This window comes from Leptodactylus fuscus, chromosome 3 (assembly GCF_031893055.1).
Source record: "Leptodactylus fuscus isolate aLepFus1 chromosome 3, aLepFus1.hap2, whole genome shotgun sequence".
Classification (NCBI taxonomy): domain Eukaryota; kingdom Metazoa; phylum Chordata; class Amphibia; order Anura; family Leptodactylidae; genus Leptodactylus; species Leptodactylus fuscus.
Window position 1 is genome coordinate 102,489,667 of NC_134267.1, and position 21,530 is coordinate 102,511,196.

At 41.9% G+C, this 21,530-nt stretch overlaps 1 protein-coding gene across 1 annotated transcript in view; it reads left to right on the forward strand.

The window, feature by feature from the left end:
- Positions 1 to 21,530, forward strand: part of ROS1 (ROS proto-oncogene 1, receptor tyrosine kinase) — a 150,318-nt gene that overhangs the window by 53,715 nt on the left and 75,073 nt on the right. Inside the window, exons 13-19 of the mRNA XM_075269523.1 lie at positions 2 to 112; positions 3,275 to 3,456; positions 4,515 to 4,706; positions 5,063 to 5,163; positions 5,801 to 6,015; positions 8,293 to 8,456; positions 11,987 to 12,152. Coding sequence (XP_075125624.1) covers positions 2 to 112; positions 3,275 to 3,456; positions 4,515 to 4,706; positions 5,063 to 5,163; positions 5,801 to 6,015; positions 8,293 to 8,456; positions 11,987 to 12,152 — 1,131 coding nt within the window. The remainder of the gene's footprint in view (position 1; positions 113 to 3,274; positions 3,457 to 4,514; positions 4,707 to 5,062; positions 5,164 to 5,800; positions 6,016 to 8,292; positions 8,457 to 11,986; positions 12,153 to 21,530) is intronic.

The window sequence follows — 21,530 nt, forward strand, 5'->3', positions numbered from 1 at the left end:
GCCAAGGAGCATCCTTATTTCCTAGCCGTGGGCTTTACTGGAATATTAAGGCAGCCTTTTGAAAGATTTGGTCCTGGACAACTGATCTCCAACAAACTCAAATATGTATCAGGTAATCACTTTTTTAATATGGCTAGGGTCAGGGGATAATCGTACACATCAGGGAGAGTTTGTGCCTACATAGGCAGTACGGAGACTTACAAGTCATTCCTGCTCCGCTAGGGATTCTGGGTAAAAAATATGCAAATCTATTCTCCAGGATGTAATTAGGACAACAGTGCACTCTGTACGCCGCCCTCTAGAGGGCAGCCTCCTTAACATCATGCATGACTCAGTTAAAAAGTCTAATTAATCTGCATCATGATTAATTAGACTTTTTAACTGAGTCATGCATGATGTTAAGGATGCTGCCCTCTAGAGGGCAGCGTACAGAGTGCACTGTTCTCCTAATTACATCCTGGAGAATAGATTTGCATATTAACAGTGGCGTAACTACCACCATAGCAGCGGTAGCAGCTGCCACAGGGCCCGGGACATCAGGGGCCCGGTGACAGCTGCTACCGCTGCTATCATTATTCTCGGAGGTCTTTTCGGACCCCCGAGTATAATGATCGGGGCCCCCTGTTGGTGCAATACTTTCCACCAACAGGGGGCCCTGAAGCTGCAGCAACGGAGACACAGGCGCTTCAGGTCTGGCTCCTGTCAGCGCTGCAGGACGCTCTCCCTCTCTCCCCCCTCCCTTTCTCTGCTGTCCTCTGCCCACCAATGAGAGGAGGAGGCGGGGCTTATCCCTGCCGTCCAGCACAGAAGAGAAGAGGAAGAAGCTGCTCTAGGAAAATGAAACTGAAGCTACACAGGTACGTACTGGGGTTACTTATTACTATCAGGCATTTGGGGGGATTACTTGTGTTTTAGTAACTCCATGTGCCTCATAGTAATAGCAGTTAACCCCATCATCTCCCTCACATTAACCCCTGTTTGTCTCACCATAAGAGTTACTGATATGTGAGACATTTGGGGGTAATAGTAATGAAGATACTTTATTATTACCTCCATGTCTCTCACATATCAGTAACTCTTATGGTGAGGCAGACAGGGGTTAATGTGAGGGAGATGATGGGGTTAACTTCTATTAATATGAGGCACATGGAGTTACTAAATTGTAATGCACAGGACCAGATTTTTTTTTTATCCACAATTTGTCCTGGTATAGCGGTCAGCGGTGACAGTATTTAGTCCTGTAGGGGCCACTAAGGGACATAATACTGTGTGCAGGGGGCCACTATTGGGTATAATACTGTGTGCAGGGGCCACTAAGGACATAATACTGTGTGCAGGGGCCACTAAGGGACATAATACTGTGTGCAGGGGCCACTATGGGACATAATAGAGCGCGCAGGAATGCGTAGGAGGGACTCGGTCGAGATCTTCGGTGTCGGGGGGGCCCCATGTCAAAAGTTCGCCACGGGGCCCCGCCATTCCTAGTTACGCCACTGCATATTAATATGGCTAGTCAGTGTATGTACAATTCTATGTAAATATGTATAGTTTTGTGGGAATAGATTCAGTTTACAGCTATTTTGCCATGGAAGCTATGCAATGGTTTTGGAAATTGCAGCATATCTGTTATACCTACAGAAATGCCAACAATTTTGGGCAACACGGTGGCTCAGTGGTTAGCAATGCAGCCTTGCAGTGCTGGAGTCCTGGGTTTGTAATCCTGCCAGGACCAACATCTGTAAGGACTTTGTATGTTCTCCCTGTGTTTACGTGGAATTCCTTCCATTCTACAAAGACATACTGATAGGGAAAAATTGTGCCTATATGGAGCTCACAATCCACATTTTAAAAAGGAAAAAAAAAAGAAATGCAGAAGATTTCTCTATAGCTATAATTGAAGCAGAAAGTCTGCAGAGGAAACCTTTTGGAAATTTCTGTAAAAATACTATAAGAACTAGGACCAGTACTAGTCATACTACTACTTGCAGTCTATGGATTTCCTCCACCTTCACAAGGAGGCTTTAGAAGGACTTTCGGTCACCTGTCTTTCTTATCCCTGGGAGACCCTGTGATCAGAACCTCAGCGATTGGACTCCCTGTCCTGCGGATAAAAGATAAGCAGGGGCATAACTACCTGGGTAGCGGCTGCCACAGGGCCTGGTGACAGCCGCTACCGCTGCTTTTTTTTTTTTTTTTTGTACTTAATAGGTCGTTACCGGCTGGAGTTACTCCAGCCGGTAATGGACCCTACTTACTTACCTATCCTGGCAAGGGCTGGGATCAGTAAGTGACTCTGCGGGCCCCACAAATACTATTATTATACTCAGGGGTCTTTCAGACCCCCAAGTATAAAGATCAGAGGCCTGGGAGAGGTAAGGGAACATAAAACACAATGTTACTTACCTCTCCTGGCAGGCTTCAGGCCTAGTTGTGTGACGTCCATGACGTCACATGACCGGGACCTGCGTCCCAGGTCATGTGACGTCCCACATGTCATTGAAGATGGCCGACACCACCGAGAAGTGCAACGGAGCCAGAGATAAGTGACTGTTTTTTTTAATGTTGGTTTCCCCCCCTTCCCCCGGTCTTGGAATATTATACTCTGGGGCCTGAAAAGACCCCAGAGTATAATAATTGTTCATGGCTGTTCACAGTGGGGCATAATACTGTGTATAGGGGCCACTATGGGGCATAATATTAAGTTCAGGGGCCACTATGGAGCGTAATATTGTTTGCAGGGGCCACTATGGGGGGTAATAGTATGTGCAGGGGCCACTATGGGGGGCATGTCAAAAGTTCACCATGGGGCCCTGCCATTCCTAGTTACGTGGAAATCTGATCGCAGATGTGAACCTAACGTTACTGTAGTTGAGGGGGATTATCCAGGTAATGGTTTCCAGCAGTACTGAATTCTTAGGCAATAGGTAATAGATCCAGGACTTATTCCAGGATATTATGTCCTAGTAAAGCCACTGATTAACCTTTTACTTCACTATATAAGGTTGGATTACACTGCAAATTATACATGAAGGTGTTTATTGAAATGGATAAATGACTAAATGTGCAATATTTATTATTGGTGTTTTTCATCTATTGTGGACATGATGTTTAGTATTGCAAGTGTAAATTTTAGTTTAATATACAGAAAATATATTATCTAATATCACCCAACCATTAGATTGCTATCATGCCAACCATCATTATTTCCACTATAATTGATTTTATGTGGCTTTACACCATAGCTGTCAATTTAGGATTATGTGATATTCTGTAGATCTGGATTGGTACAATGGCACCATCTACTGGAGCAATGAAACTGGTCATGTGCATCTTTGGAAGATAAGCAACACAAGTGACTTTACTGCTCTGAATATACCTGATATAAGAAGAGCTGGTCCCTTGATATTTGATTGGATTGGTCAATACATCTACTGGGCTGACAAGATGAACCCTAAGGTATGAGATAAGATATCACAATTTAAAGGAAATGTCAATAAATGTATGCATATGTATACCTCCCAACATTCACCCACGGTATAATGCTCAATGTAACCCCCACATTTTGAATGTCCCTCCTGTAGCCTCCCCTGAAAAATGATAAAAAGAAAAATGAAAACTAATACACACCTTGCCCTGTTCTTGCTGGCAGCTTTAAGGAGTAGCAGGAGTGATGCCTCTGCTTCTTTGAATGATGAAGCGGGGACTGAGCGACTCTCTATTTTACCAGTGTACTCTATGGATAACAAAGATGAGTTAAAGATAGGACATACCTCCCAGCGGAGGTATAGACAAACTAGCTACAGCAGGAGTCAGCAACGTTTCATGTCTAGCAAATATCATCCCCCACCTTGCGGAAAAATATGTGCAGTGGACACTGTTGCGGTTTTGGAAATTGCAGCATGTGAATTATACCTTCAATAACGCTGGCGGTTTCCTTATAGGTATAACTGAAGCAGAAAGTCCGCAGAGGAAAACTTGTGTGAAAACTGTTGCAGGAAAAACCATAATGTGTTCCCGCCGTGGTTTTTGCCACAGCGTTTGTTTGTTTTTTTTGCTGTGGCCCGCTACATGTGGCCTTAGCCTTAAAGAGAAGGGTTTTTTAATATACGGTGATTTGGTTGCCGTGGCTTTCCTCTATTCTAACAGCTAGATCAATGACTGTCATATTGCCCGTATACATATTAGGTTGCAGCTACATTCTCCTGGGGAACAGATGGAAAGTTGCCCCATAAATAACGATGCCTTTGGTACTGGGTGGCCCTACAGTAAGGGGTCAGGGCAGTGTGGGAGGCAGTCAGACCCCTCTGATATGTAATTGGTGGCCTATTTTAAACCCTGCTAAGTTATGTCTTCCTCACAATATGCTGTTATACATTTATATTATTTATTGTTCATAGTGAATTTGCAAATCTACAGTTAAATCAATTAAAGCCAGTTACATAAACATAATATCCAATATTTTCTTATGAATTTGAGATAAGTGCACATTCTTAGCATGGACTGTCGTGTAACAGATTTACAGAACATCCCTAAGGACACATGTTAGTGAAACGGTGAAGATTATCAGGTATCTAGTGAATGACCTGGCAGTGGATTCTGTCAATGCTTTCTTATATTGGACCACAGGATACACAGTGGAGAGCAGCAGACTGAATGGACAGGATCATGTGGTTATCCAGAATTTATCATTGCTTTCCAATTCACAGGTAAATGCAAATCTGGTTCAATATATTGTTATGTAAACCTATGGCTACACACGTATGGTATACGGTTGTCTGTCTTATATAATTCCTACTGTTTGAAGTGACCCCCAACCCTTGTCCCTTTTCATTACACACAAGCTTCTAACACTGTACACAGGAAGGAACAGCTCTCAATAGAGAAGAAGAGTGATACATATAATAAAATAATATTGTAAAATATTACAAAGTATATTCATTACACAAATTCTCCCAGATAATCAGAAGTTCAGAGATTTAGCTAAACTTTAAGTTACGTTAATTTACATTTATTTTTATTCTTGTCAGAATTTGTAATATTTCCCTAAATTTATATTGTGCAGGTGGTGACCCTGACGCTAAACCTCAAAGATGGACACATTTACTGGCTTGTTAAGAATGGGTTATATATCAATATGTACCATGCAAACACACGCAAGGAAGGGTAAGGAGGTTTTGGCAATCTGAAAACCTAATGTACCAAAAAGGGGTGCACATGCATCACCTTTATTATCTGTTTGAGACACTGAGCCTTGTTAGACTTTTTCCGAAACCATGCGTAAAGTGGAAGTGACTTTGTTGAATTGGAATATTACATGTGCCAAGATGCTAAGAATGTATCACATAGTTTGTGCCTCAGTGCTAAGCTCTAAATTTATTGAAGCTAGTAATTATAATTCTGGTCCATTGTGTATTATATTTATGAAATTAATTATTAAAGTGATAAATTTACTATAAGTATGTCTTTGGAGTGTGTGGAGAATCCAGAGTACCTGGAGGAAACCCATGCATATATTGCAGATATTGTCCTTGCTTGGATTGAATTTAAGTGTTTGTAGGAATTATAAAGTATGAAATGTGTGAATACTTGAGAATCCTCAATATGCCATCAAATTTGTGCAGTTTGTTCTATTGACATGCACTGTACAGCACTCTGTTGCAGATTTTTGTCACATGTGAACATGGCCCAATTATTCCCTTTGTGGATGTGGCTAAAGCATTCACCATAGACCAGGATACAGTTTTCTACTGAAAAAATGTTCTCGCTAAGTTTTGTGTTTTATTGATTTATCTTCATATAGAATTTTTGATTCAAAAGTCACAGAGCATATATCATGGGGTTATTCAGAAATTTCCCAGCATGCTTTAATGTTCCATTGCAATCGACTGTTTTGGATTAATGGCCAGAAATATATAACTGTGCAAGAGATCAATCAAAGTTCTTCTACACCAATATCCCAACCTGAACAATTCACAAGTTTTATACTGGAACTGAATGATCTTAAACCATTGCCAGGTGAGTGGAGACACAATACTAGTTTTATTGCAACTGTTAATAAATGATATCATATTATATAAAAATGCATTAAAATATAAAATCTCAGGTTCTCTAAAATATTTGCATTCCTCATTAGCAATTTTAATGGGTTTTCCTGGCTTACATGGTTGATAATCTATACATTAGATATTATTCACTGTGGGTAAGTCACTAAGTGTTAGAAAAAGTCAAAAGATTGGAGGAACATAAACTTAATCTTAATAAATACTACAGATAAAATAAATAAACTGCTAAAAAAACCATATAATTTCATATTCCAAGCGATACTCAAGAATATACAGGGTAGTTCTGGTAGTATTATAGAAAAACTATGGGATAGGTAGGAAAACTCCCTACATGTATTACCTATATGTACCTACCCCTGGTATAGTGTCCATAAATCACTCTCCATTTATCAGAGACCAGGCAGTGCATAAATAACTTTATCATTTAGTCAGCTACGGATATGATCATATTTACATCCCAGTTGGTCAATTCACAAATTTTAGCCATGAGCTAGTTATTCAAATATGGAGAAGTTCAGACCTGGGAGCGAACCCACATATGTCCAGATATATGAAATGGACACTGCTTTAAGCCCAAGGAGATGACATTAACCACTAACTCTCCATCCCACATATGTAAGGAAACCTCAATATCTTTCTACCCTAAAGTGTGAAAATGGATTCATCAGGAAATAATGGAAAATCTGGACAGATAATTTGTTAAAACTGCATTTCCTGGAGCCCTGATGTGTGCGCTGGTACTCAGTTATGAGCCACAAGCTGCAGTGTTCAGCCAGGTATATAACTATAAAGCCCCCCCCCCAGCCCAGCCTGCCCCCTCTGTTACGTGTTGCAACTCTTTTGGCCACGTCCCCGTTAATCACAGAAGGGGTGGGGTGGGATGCGCTAGTGTTGCTGCTACTACACCCATTGCTCAGAGAGACATACCTTCCATGTTTCTGTAAACGCATGCCAGATGTATGTATGTATGTATGTATGTATAATGAAATGTCAATTTATTAATCTATTATTAATCTATCGGCAATAAGGAAATTAATATTGTGGAACCACATACACTACACCTATGTATGTTAAAAAGGGAATCTATACTCACTACAATCTGAGGCTATTGAGACAACTAGTCCATATTGCAAATGGACTGAATAGTGATAATATGGCGAGTCATTATGCCTCAGGGCCACACGGCAGGCTACAATTAATTAATAGATCAAAAATAATAATAATAAAAGTAAAGATACCAAATAGACACGATCTCCCCATAGCAGCAAGGGACATGTACCATGAATGTCAAAACGGTCTTAACAGGACTGATGGGTTTTCGCCTATTTTATACTGAAACCAGCAGAGAGAAAAGTCTTCCTTGCGAAAGTCTTTCTTACAGAATCTCCGAAGGGGTCTCCTACACAGACTTTAATGCAGGTCTGAATCCAGCCCTAGTGATACATTGGATGTATAGAGTCCCATAAAGTAAATAACAAACAAACAAACAAACAGGGCTCATGAAAAAATGCCACCCATGGTGTACCTGTAAGGGTGTAAACAAGGGGATCAAGTATCACTGCCTGCAGCCTATTTCTCTTTCCCATATAGTTGAACTAGAAGATCCATATACACAGTCCAGTCATATTAATGTTAAATAACCAATCGCAGAAGGCACGCGTCATCAGCCATCTGGGTGCACTCATCATTGTGGAAGGCACGATGGAACAACACAAGTATGCATCTATCCTTGCGGACCATGTTCACCCCTACATGCGAAATGTTTTTTTCTCAAGATGATGGCATCTACCAGCAGGACAATGTGACGTGTCATAAAGCTCGCAGCGTACATGCGTGGTTAAAGGAGCACCAGGATGAGTTTACCGTACTCCCTTGACCAGCAAATTCCCCGGACTTGAACCCAATCGATAATCTGTGGGGCCACCTCGATCGGGTTGTTTGCACCATGGATGCTCAACCGCGTAACCCAGCGCAGCTGCACACGGCACTGGAGTTGGCATGGCTCAACATACCAGTGAACATCATCACAACATCCCCTCTCTTCCTGCATGTCTTGCAGCGGTCCGCTCTGCCAAAGGTGGTTATTCTGGATTTTGACAGGTGGTCACATTAATGTGACTGGACTGTGTAGCTTCCCAAATAAATTTATAAGATATGTTATAATTATTGCCCAAGGTTACCTAACATTAATTGTTTAATGTTGTTTATTTACCAAATCTCTGACATACAGGAAATTTCTCATATATCCCCGAAGTGATACCTGACATCATATCCAGCTCTTCCTTTGAAATCAATGGACATTATTCTGATTTTACCATTCAATGGAAGGAGCCATCTAATATTGAATATGGAACAATATTCTACTGTGTAGAGTCCATGGTGCTACAGGAACTGGTATATTGCTAACATCAGCTATTTTACTTCTTACTTACATTAGATTATTTTGTAAAATTAAAGTGGTCTTGTACAGGATTTGTCATAAATGTTAAATAGTTTCCAAATTTGAGATCCCCACCTATCCAATGAATCCTCAGATCCCAGTTTTTAGATCGAGAAATTGCTTAAACCCTTAGGTACACTGCCTGAAAGTGGAGCAGGCTTCATGACATGAGTCAAAATCTTTGGCAATAACTTTGAGACAAAATAAAGTACACAACTGATTTTGAGGTTGTTTTTTTGTGACACATTGTACTTCATCTTACCAGCAAACATTGATCAATATTTTTGTTTTTATTTATAAAGAAAAATATAGGAATTTTTTTGAAATTTGTAAAAAAAAAATAAATAAATAAATAAATTTCAAAATGTGAAATTATCTGCTTTTTAGACAGATAGTCATACCACCTAAATTAATTTATAAACCCATCTACCATATCTATGATTTGTAGTGGAATAATTTTAAATTTATTTTGGACATTAGAAGGCTTACAAGTGATTTTCCAGATTTACAAGAAAATTTTCCAAACTAAGTTTTTAGGGACCACTTCAGTTTTTATAGGGGATTATAAAGGACAATATATTATAAATCGCCTCATTTTCAAAAATTTTCCTCTTAAATAATTCAAAACAGCATTTGGGAAGTTTGTTATCCATTTAAGTAGAGTATTTTACGGGAATTAAAACAATATGGAGGTGAAATTTAGACATTTAAAGTTTTTTTCAATAAGACATTCATATATCACTAAAATCAACACATTCACAAGGGTTAAAGATGAAAATGCATCACAGTTTGTTAAAAAATTTCATTAACTCTTTCTGGGTGGATTAAAGAAAAATCAATTCTGACATTACATTTTAATATTTTAAAGTTTTTGCCCTTCGCCATAAAACATAAATAAAATACAACCTGTTTGCTGCGGGTTGGTACAATTACGGCGATACCAAATTTATATGGTTTTTATGCATTTCAAAATTTTCAATATAAAAATGCATTTGGGGAAAAATATATTTTTCAATTACTATCTTCTGAGAGGCATAATATTTTTATTTTTCTATTGACGAAGTTGACTGAGGACTTTAGATTCTTTGCAAGAAAAGCGGTACTTTTTATTGGTACCATTTTGGGCTATACAGTCCTATGAAAAAGTTTGGGCACCCCTATTAATTTTAATCATTTTTAGTTCTAAATATTTTGGTGTTTGCAACAGAAATTTCAGTTTGATATATCTAATAACTGATGGACACAGTAATATTTCAGGATTGAAATGAGGTTTATTGTACTAACAGAAAATGTGCAATATGCATTAAGCCAAAATTTCACCGGTGCAAAAGTATGGGCACCTCAACAGAAAAGTGACATTAATATTTAGTAGATCCTCCTTTTGCAAAGATAATAGCCTCTAGTCACTTCCTGTAGCTTTTAATCAGTTCCTGGATGAAGGTATATTGGACCATTCCTCTTTACAAAACAATTCAAGTTCAGTTAAGTTTGATGGTCGCCGAGCATGGACAGCCCGCTTCAAATCACCCCCCAGATGTTCAATGATATTCAGGTCTGGGGACTGGGATGGCCATTCCAGAACATTGTAATTGTTCCTCTGCATGAATGCCTGAGTCAATTTAGAGCGGTGTTTTGGATCATTGTCTTTCTGAAATATCCATCCCCAGCATAACTTCAACTTCGTCACTGATTCTTGAACATTATTCTCAAGAATCTGCTGATACTGAGTGGAATCCATGCGACCCTCAACTTTAACAAGATTCCCGGTGCCGGCATTTACAGTGGGTAGCAAGTGTTTTTCTTGGAATGCTGTTTTTTTTGGACGCCATGCATAACACCTTTTTGTATGACCAAACAACTCAATCTTTGTTTCATCAGTCCACAGGACCTTCTTCCAAAATGAAGTTGGCTTCTCCAAATGTGCTTTTGCATACCTCAGGCAACTCTGTTTGTGGCGTGCTTGCAGAAACGGCTTCTTTCTCATCACTCTCCCATACAGCTTCTCCTTGTACAAAGTGCGCTGTATTGTTGACCAATGCACAGTGACACCATCTGCAGCAAGATGATGCTGCAGCTCTTTGGAGGTGGTCTGTGGATTGTCCTTGACTGTTCTCACCATTCTTCTTCTCTGCATTTCTGAAATTTTTCTTGGCCTGCCACTTCTGGGCTTAACAAGAACTGTCCCTGTGGTCTTCCATTTCCTTACTATGTCCCTCACAGTGGAAACTGACAGGTTAAATCTCTGAGACAACTTTTTGTATCCTTCCCCTGAACAACTATGTTGAACAATCTTTGTTTTCAGATCATTTGAGAGCGGGCTGTCCATGCTCGGCAACCATCAAACTTAACTGAACTTGAATTGTTCTGTAAAGAGGAATGGTCCAAAATACCTTCATCCAGGATCCAGGAACTGATTAAAAGCTACAGGAAGAGACTAGAGGCTGTTATCTTTGCAAAAGGAGGATCTACTAAATATTAATGTCACTTTTCTGTTGAGGTGCCCATACTTTTGCACTTGTCAAATTTTGATTTAATGCATATTGCACATTTTCTGTTAGTACAATAAACCTCATTTCAATCCTGAAATATTACTGTGTCCATCAGTTATTAGATATATCAAACTGAAATGGCTGCTGCAAAGACCAAAATATTTAGAACTAAAAATGATTGAGATTAATAGGGGTGCCCAAACTTTTTCATAGGACTGTATATGACTTGACTTGGCTTATACTCGAGTCAATAAATTTTCCCAGTTTTTTTGTGGTAAAATTAGGGGACTTGGCTTATATTCGGGTCAGCTTATACTCGAGTATATATGGTATACTCATTTTGCCTCACCTCTCCTGGGCATCCTTGCTCCGTCTAGCTCTCTTCGGCATCTTCTTTGGTCTTCTTCTGCTTGTGACTGAGGTGACGCACCCTATAAATCTCTGTGGGAACCTATGATTGGACCTCAACGGTCAAGTGAGACACGCTGTCGTTATTACGTTGGCCTCGACCTCAGTCACAGGCCGAAAGAGCCCCGGAGAGGAATGTCAGAAGCGCAGGAGAGGTGAGTATTTCTTAGTTATAGTCACGTACCCTGGGCTGGCATATATTTTAAAGGGGCCCAGTGACATTTTATTTCCATTAACGATATGTATAGCGGTCAGGGAACCAGGCTTTCGCCTACAGACATCATGGTGGTCCGGTCATCTCCAGTACAGGATTGCTGATAATCTGATATTAATGAACTAAATAGGATATCATATAGGATATCAAATAGGATTCTCCGCCCAAAACTTTATGTATAACAACAGTCACCATATTGCTATATATACACCCTCATACTCTCATACTATGCTGCTAGCTCTATGTCTATAGAGTTGAACAACACTTTGTTATAATGTAAATTAATGGAACAATTCTGTCTCTATGAGCAGCTGAATTTTTCACTGACTATATAAATAATACATGCATTATCAATATCCTTATGTTTTTTAAGCTTGGGACAAGATATGACGATTGTCTTACACCTGAAACATTTACTGGATCGTTCTATACTGTTAAAGGCCTGGAGCCGTATACAGAGTTTGATTTTGCAGTTACTCCCTACACATATTGGGCAAGAGGACCTAGAATCTCATTAGTTCTCCATGCACCAGAAGGAGGTATCGTATCAACTTTTCTATAATCTCTCACAAAGTTATCACATTTCTTTATATACGCTCTTATTTTATATGGAATATGGAAAGAGTTGGCCCATATTCATACAATGCATTGCTGGTTCATCTCCATGTGTATAATTCGTGTTTTGTTCCACATTAAATGTCAGGGAATCTGATAGTAATGATTTGCCTTTTAATACAAGCAGAAAGAATTCCTATTGTGAGCATACAAATAACGTATTTCTGAATTGCATTGTTTTGTATTTAAGCTTTTTACATCACTGATGAAATACATCGTATTAGTGTCATTAATGCATTAAATTCATTGTACTAGAGGTTTCTGCTTATAAAACGTCTCTCATCTCTTCCATACTAGGCGACTTGTTTATGAGCAGAATGATTTCATATTACCTTGATATGCTGCCAAAGTGTCCATAGATACGGAAACACAGTTCCAAAAGTTATCTTGTGTTAATAAGTATATGTTGTCATGTCATTCAGCCAGACAATAGGTCTTTTATAAGTCTAAACTGAAAATTGCCTGCTGCTGTCACATTGGGTGCCCTAACTCCAGCTCTAACAATAGGGAAAACGCGTTGAAAAAATTCAGTTGGAGGTGATTATTAGTGATATTAATGCGGAAAAGACAACAAAGGGAATGGCGCAAATGTAACAAAATAACAAAATTTTTCATAATACAGTTTAGTCTTTCAAAGCCAATTATCAAATATCAAAAATGTTTCAAATCTATGAGAGGAACAAAACATTGACCTGTACGTTATTACACTGGCATCATGCTACAGTACCTTCTGACTGGCATAAAAAAGCAAAACACAAAAATCACGAAAACACCCAGCCAAAGCAGTTTACAAATATTTAAAGTCATCTCTATTGAAAACCAAAGATAGTATAAAAAGGGTTTTACACAAAATGGACCTGCGAGACAAAATCACAAAACTGTAATGGATTATAGTCTCGACCCCCAGAGAAAGTGAAATGTACTTTGGAGATTCTCGTGTTTTCACATAAGAGTAACTCTACTATTCAGTACTATTTGTATGGCATCATGCTTTAGTATATGTAATTGTACATATGGGGTGACTGATACACACAGAACATGTACTAATATTCTTTCCACGTTTGTCAGTACACTATTCTCATGGATACCTTTACATAAAACCATCTCTCTGGTGAATAAAAGCAGTTGAAAGTTTATGTAGAAGTGAGATTACAGCACAAAAAAAAAAAATCGGAAAAAGTAATTGGCTGGCTAAATCAGGTGACCTCCACTTTATACGAATAGTGGATTTAATATCCGGGTCATATGAGACTGTGAACTATGTGACTGTGAGACAGGGACAGATCTACAGGCAGGGTTAGCTAGGGATTACCTTTATTTAGGTGGGAATGCCACTCACACAGCTCTTTGGGGCTCTATCTGGTCGGGATCCCTGTCAGCTTGCGATATGCGGGAGCTGACTTTTTCCCCATAGGAATGCATTGACCAGCATTGATTGGCCGAAACTGCAATGTGGGGCCTTAGCCTAAATCTGAGCTTCCAAATCACTAGCTAAAAATAACAACCATAGGGTGTTACCTCTTAAACTTGTCCACCATGTTCTATACTGCCATTGTTTCTTCCAATACCACTATATGTATAAACACTGCACCTTCCTCCAAAAAGAAATCATTTTTGGACCATTAATAAAAATAAAAAAAAGATCTGACAGTACAGTATGTTTTTACCACCAGGTGCCTCATCATATTAGTAATTCTGTCTTAGTATTAGAGAGCTTGAAAAAGGTTAGATACAGTCCTAGGAGACCTCTAAGGGAGGGTTCACACGGTGTAATGTGCTGCGTGATGTGGCACGTCTACGCTGCAGGACCCTTTGCACTAGTTTGCGGCAACATCACGGCCGCAAACTAGCGAGGCGCATACGATCCCCGCTCCCATTGAAATCAATGGGAGCGTGTACGGCCCGCAAAGGGTCCCGCGGCGTAGACGTGCCACATCACGTGGCACATTACACCGTGTGAACCCTCCCTAAGTATCATGCATGATTTTTTATGGCAATTTTTGGGGCTCTTTTGATTTTGACCAGAAGTTCAGGCAGTTCATTTAATTTGAATTGGACCTCCAATAATTTTTTGGAATATAGCTCATCTCTAATGATATATCATTATTATTCTCTGAAAACAAGGCAGCTGTCTTTGAAAGAACAATCCTATTTTATGATCATTCATCACAGCATCATGTGTAGCCAGTCTGAATAACTGTAAAAGCAAATACTGTTGAAAATGTATGGCTGCCTCTGTGTCACCAGATAATAGTTTATCGGTTGTCTAACAATCTGTTTTTAGTTAATGTGTATAACCTTTAGGTTCCAAGCACACGACCATGTGTTTTGTCAATGTGCTACCTGTGTTTTTATGGTTAGCACACTGACCCACTATTTTCTTATGGTAGCAAACGTATTATAACGGGTATCTGTAGGGGGCTATGAGCCCAGGGCAAAATTCAGAACAGGTCCTTTTCCTATCTCTTCTGCAGCCCAGGTTCATTATTAAAATGAATAGACTCATGGAGGGCATGGACGGTATATAGATATCATCCATGCGTTGTCCAATTTGCTTTCCCATAGATCTGTACATGGTTTTTGGCCCCACTGTGACATCTTTAACAAAGACCCCACTTACTATGTATCTTTTATAATAATGGTGTCTTTATGCCCCATCAGATTCCAGAATCCATATTCCAGAATTATTCATATTGTTATTAAAATATTTCACATGTCTGTAATAAAAATATCTATAATTTTTTTTTTTTATGTAGCTTGTGAGCCCCATATAGGGATCACAAATGTACATATTTTTCTTTTTCCCTATCAGTATGTCTTTGTAGAAGGGAGGAAATCTACACAAACACAGGGAGAACATACAAACTCCTTGCAGATGTTGTTTCTGGTGGGATTCAAACCCAGGACTCCAGCGCTGCAAGGTTGCAGTGCTAACCACTGAGCCAACTGTGTTGCACCCACAAATATTTATAATCGTGCTAGTTCATGATAAAAAAGGCATTATCACTAGAGATGAGCGAACAGTGTTCTATCGAACTCATGTTCGATCGGATATTAGGCTGTTCGGCATGTTCGAATCGAATCGAACACCGCGTGGTAAAGTGCGCCATTACTCGATTCCCCTCCCACCTTCCCTGGCGCCTTTTTTGCTCCAATAACAGCGCAGGGTAGGTGGGACAGGAACTACGACACCGGTGACGTTGAGAAAAGTAGGCAAAACCCATTGGCTGCCGAAAACATGTGACCTCTAATTTAAAAGAACAGCGCCGCCCAGGTTCGCGTCATTCTGAGCTTGCAATTCACCGAGGACGGAGGTTTCCGTCCAGCTAGCTAGGGCTTAGATTCTGGGTAGGCAGGGACAGGCTAGGATAGGAAGGAGAAGACAACCACAACAGCTCTTGTAAGAGCTAAATTCCAGGGAGAAGCTTGTCAGTGTAACGTGGCACTGACGGGCTCAATCGCCGCAACCCAGCTTTCCCAGGATCCTGAATGGAATACACTGTCAGTGTATTCCCGTATACCCGATATATACCCCGATACCCGTTCCAACGGTGTGCCCCCCCACCTTCACCCCAGAAATACCCTGCAAGTCCCCTAGCAATAGAATTGGGGCTATATACACCCACAATTTTTACTACTGGTATACAGTGCCATTGTCTGACTGGGAATTCAAAGAATATATTGGGAATACAAATACCCTCATTTCTTGCTACTGCCATATAGTGCCAGTGTCTGACTGGTAATTCAAAGAATATATTGGGGTTACGTGCACCCACAATTTTTACTACTGGTATACAGTGCCATTGTCTGACTGGGAATTCAAAGAATATATTGGGAATACAAATACCCTCATTTCTTGCTACTGCCATATAGTGCCAGTGTCTGACTGGGAATTCAAAGAATATATTGGGGTTACGTGCACCCACAATTTTTACTACTGGTATACAGTGCCATTGTCTGACTGGGAATTCAAAGAATATATTGGGAATACAAATACCCTCATTTCTTGCTACTGCCATATAGTGCCAGTGTCTGACTGGGAATTCAAAGAATATATTGGGGTTACGTGCACCCACAATTTTTACTACTGGTATACAGTGCCATTGTCTGACTGGGAATTCAAAGAATATATTGGGAATACAAATACCCTCATTTCTTGCTACTGCCATATAGTGCCAGTGTCTGACTGGGAATTCAAAGAATATATTGGGGTTACGTGCACCCACAATTTTTACTACTGGTATACAGTGCCATTGTCTGACTGGGAATTCAAAGAATATATTGGGAATACAAATACCCTCATTTCTTGCTACTGCCATATAGTGCCAGTGTCTGACTGGGAATTCAAAGAATATATTGGGGTTACGTGCACCCACAATTTTTACTACTGGTATACAGTGCCATTGTCTGACTGGGAATTCAAAGAATATATTGGGAATACAAATACCCTCATTTCTTGCTACTGCCATATAGTGCCAGTTTCTGACTGGTAATTCAAAGAATATATTGGGGTTACGTGCACCCACAATTTTTACTACTGGTATACAGTGCCATTGTCTGACTGGGAATTCAAAGAGTATATTGGGAATACAAATACCCTCATTTCTTGCTACTGCCATATAGTGCCAGTGTCTGACTGGGAATTCAAAGAATATATTGGGGTTACGTGCACCCACAATTTTTACTACTGGTATACAGTGCCATTGTCTGACTGGGAATTCAAAGAATATATTGGGGTTATAAATACCCTCATTTCTTGCTACTGCCATATAGTGCCAGTTTCTGACTGGTAATTCAAAGAATATATTGGGGTTACGTGCACCCACAATTTTTACTACTGGTATACAGTGCCATTGTCTGACTGGGAATTCAAAGAATATATTGGGAATACAAATACCCTCATTTCTTGCTACTGCCATATAGTGCCAGTGTCTGACTGGGAATTCAAAGAATATATTGGGGTTACGTGCACCCACAATTTTTACTACTGGTATATAGTGCCATTGTCTGACTGGGAATTCAAAGAATATATTGGGAATACAAATACCCTCATTTCTTGCTACTGCCATATAGTGCCAGTTTCTGACTGGTAATTCAAAGAATATATTGGGGTTACGTGCACCCACAATTTTTACTACTGGTATACAGTGCCATTGTCTGACTGGGAATTCAAAGAGTATATTGGGAATACAAATACCCTCATTTCTTGCTACTGCCATATAGTGCCAGTGTCTGACTGGGAATTCAAAGAATATATTGGGGTTACGTGCACCCACAATTTTTACTACTGGTATACAGTGCCATTGTCTGACTGGGAATTCAAAGAATATATTGGGGTTATAAATACCCTCATTTCTTGCTACTGCCATATAGTGCCAGTTTCTGACTGGTAATTCAAAGAATATATTGGGGTTACGTGCACCCACAATTTTTACTACTGGTATACAGTGCCATTGTCTGACTGGGAATTCAAAGAATATATTGGGAATACAAATACCCTCATTTCTTGCTACTGCCATATAGTGCCAGTGTCTGACTGGTAATTCAAAGAATATATTGGGGTTACGTGCACCCACAATTTTTACTACTGGTATACAGTGCCATTGTCTGACTGGGAATTCAAAGAATATATTGGGAATACAAATACCCTCATTTCTTGCTACTGCCATATAGTGCCAGTGTCTGACTGGTAATTCAAAGAATATATTGGGGTTACGTGCACCCACAATTTTTACTACTGGTATACAGTGCCATTGTCTGACTGGGAATTCAAAGAATATATTGGGAATACAAATACCCTCATTTCTTGCTACTGCCATATAGTGCCAGTGTCTGACTGGGAATTCAAAGAATATATTGGGGTTACGTGCACCCACAATTTTTACTACTGGTATACAGTGTCATTGTCTGACTGGGAATTCAAAGAATATATTGGGAATACAAATACCCTCATTTCTTGCTACTGCCATATAGTGCCAGTTTCTGACTGGTAATTCAAAGAATATATTGGGGTTACGTGCACCCACAATTTTTACTACTGGTATACAGTGCCATTGTCTGACTGGGAATTCAAAGAATATATTGGGGTTATAAATACCCTCATTTCTTGCTACTGCCATATAGTGCCAGTTTCTGACTGGTAATTCAAAGAATATATTGGGGTTACGTGCACCCACAATTTTTACTACTGGTATACAGTGCCAATTTCTAACTAGGAATTCAAAATGCGCAAGGCTCCCGGAAAGGGACGTGGACGAGGCCGTGGGCGAGGTCGGGGGAATGGTTCTGGGGAGCAAGGTAGCAGTGAAGCCACAGGGCGTCCCGTGCCTACTCCTGTGGGGCAGCAAGCATTGCGCCACTCCACAGTGCCAGGGTTGCTTGCCACATTAACTAAACTGCAGGGTACAAACCTTAGTAGGCCCGAGAACCAGGAACAGGTCTTGCAATGGCTGTCAGAGAACGCTTACAGCACATTGTCCAGCAGCCAGTCAGACTCTGCCTCCTCTCCTCCTATTACCCAACAGTCTTGTCTTCCTTCCTCCCAAAATTCCGAAGCTTTACAGAACAATAACCCAAACTGTCCCTGCTCCCCAGAGCTGTTCTCCGCTCCTTTCATTGTCCCTCAACCTGCCTCTCCACGTCACGATTCCACGAACCTAACAGAGGAGCATCTGTGTCCAGATGCTCAAACACTAGAGTCTCCTCCATCTCCGTTCGATTTGGTGGTGGATGACCAGCAACCCACCCTCATCGACGATGATGTGACGCAGTTGCCGTCAGGGCATCCAGTTGACCGGCGCATTGTGCGGGAGGAGGAGATGAGACAGGAGTTGGAAGAGGAAGTGGTGGATGATGAGGACACTGACCCGACCTGGACAGGGGGGATGTCAAGCGGGGAAAGTAGTGTGGATGTTGAGGCAGGTGCAGCACCAAAAAGGGTAGCTAGAGGCAGAGGCAGAGGTCAGCAGCTTAGGCGAAGCCAGGCCACACCCGGAATCTCCCAAGATGTTCCAGTTCGTACCCAGCCCCGAAAAACTCCCACCTCGAGGGCACGTTTCTCGAAGGTGTGGAGTTTTTTCAAGGAATGCGCCGAGGACAGATATAGTGTTGTCTGCACAATTTGCCTCTCGAAATTGATTAGGGGCTCTGAGAAGAGCAACCTGTCCACCACTTCAATGCGCCGTCATTTGGAATCCAAGCACTGGAATCAGTGGCAGGCAGCAACGGCAGGACAAAGGCCGCCTGCCGTTCACGCCACTGCCACTGCCTCTGCCACTGCCTCTGCCTCTGCCACTGCCACTGCTGACTGTGCTGGCGATGCACTCCAGAGGACGAGCCAGGACACCACTTCATCTGCCTCCGCCACTTTGTTGACTTCTACCTCATCCTCCCCTGGTCCTGTCTTATCTCCTTCTCCTGCACCATCAAAGGCACCATCAGGCGTTTCTTTACAACAACCCACCATCTCTCAGACATTGGAGCGGCGGCAGAAATACACTGCTAACCACCCACACGCGCAAGCCTTGAACGCCAACATCACTAAACTGCTGGCCCAGGAGATGTTGGCGTTCCGGCTTGTTGAAACTCCCGCCTTCCTGGACCTGATGGCAACTGCGGCACCTCGCTATGCCGTCCCTAGCCGTCACTACTTCTCCCGGTGTGCCGTCCCCGCCTTGCACCAGCACGTGTCACTCAACATCAGGCGGGCCCTTAGTTCCGCGCTTTGCACAAAGGTCCACTTGACCACCGACGCGTGGACAAGTGCATGCGGACAGGGACGCTACATTTCACTGACGGCACACTGGGTGAATGTAGTTGAGGCTGGGACTGCTTCCCAAACTGGCCCGGTGTACCTCGTCTCCCCGCCTAACATTCCTGGCAGGGACACGAGAAGAACACCCCCCTCCTCCTCCTCCTCTACCGCCTCCTCCTCCGCCACCGCCTCCTCCTCCGCCACCGCCTCCTCCTCCGCTGTTAGATTGACCCCAGCTACGAGTTGGAAACGTTGCAGCACTGGCGTTGGTAGACGTCAGCAGGCTGTGCTGAAGCTGATCAGCTTGGGGGACAGACAGCACACTGCCTCCGAGGTGAGGGATGCCCTCCTCGATGAGACGGCAATATGGTTTGAGCCGCTGCACCTGGGCCCAGGCATGGTCGTTTGTGATAACGGCCGGAACCTGGTAGCAGCTCTGGAGCTTGCCGGACTCCAACATGTTCCATGCCTGGCCCACGTCTTCAACCTAGTGGTGCAACGTTTCCTAAAGAGCTACCCCAATGTTCCAGAGCTACTGGTGAAAGTGCGGCGCATGTGCGCCCACTTTCGCAAGTCGACAGTAGCCGCTGCTAGCTTAAAATCTCTCCAGCAACGCCTGCATGTGCCACAACACCGGCTTTTGTGCGACGTCCCCACACGCTGGAACTCAACGTTTCAGATGTTGAATAGAGTGGTTGAACAGCAGAGACCTTTGATGGAATACCAGCTACAAAACCCTAGGGTGCCACAAAGTCAGCTGCCTCAGTTTCACATCCATGAGTGGCCATGGATGAGAGACCTTTGTGACATCCTACGGGTCTTTGAGGAGTCCACAAGGAGGGTGAGCTCTGAGGATGCGATGGTGAGCCTTACAATCCCGCTCTTGTGTGTTCTGAGAGAATCCCTGATTGACATCAGGGATAACTCAGATCACACAGAGGAGTTAGGGATAGCATCCGATCCGTCACAGCTGGAGAGTAGGTCCACATATCTGTCCGCTTCACTGCGTTTAATGGAGGAGGAGGAGGAGGAAGAAGAGTTGTCCGATGATGTGATGGTGATACAGGAGGCTTCCGGGCAACTTCGAATCGTCCCATTGTTGCAGCGCGGATGGGTAGACATGGAGGATGAGGAGGAAATGGAGATTGAACTTTCCGGTGGGGCCAGAGGAGTCATGCCAACTAACACTGTGGCAGACATGGCTGAGTTCATGTTGGGGTGCTTTACAACCGACAAGCGTATTGTCAAAATCATGGAGGACAACCAGTACTGGATCTTTGCTATCCTTGACCCCCGGTATAAAAACAACATCTCGTCTTTTATTCCGGTAGAGGGGAGGGCCAATCGCATCAATGCTTGCCACAGGCAATTGGTGCAGAATATGATGGAGATGTTTCCAGCATGTGACGTTGGCGGCAGGGAGGGCAGTTCCTCCAGTAGGCAACCAAGTTCTCACCGGTCCACACAAACGAGGGGCACACTGTCTAAGGTCTGGGACACCTTGATGGCACCCCCTCGCCAAAGTGCCGCCACGGAGGGTCCTAGTGTC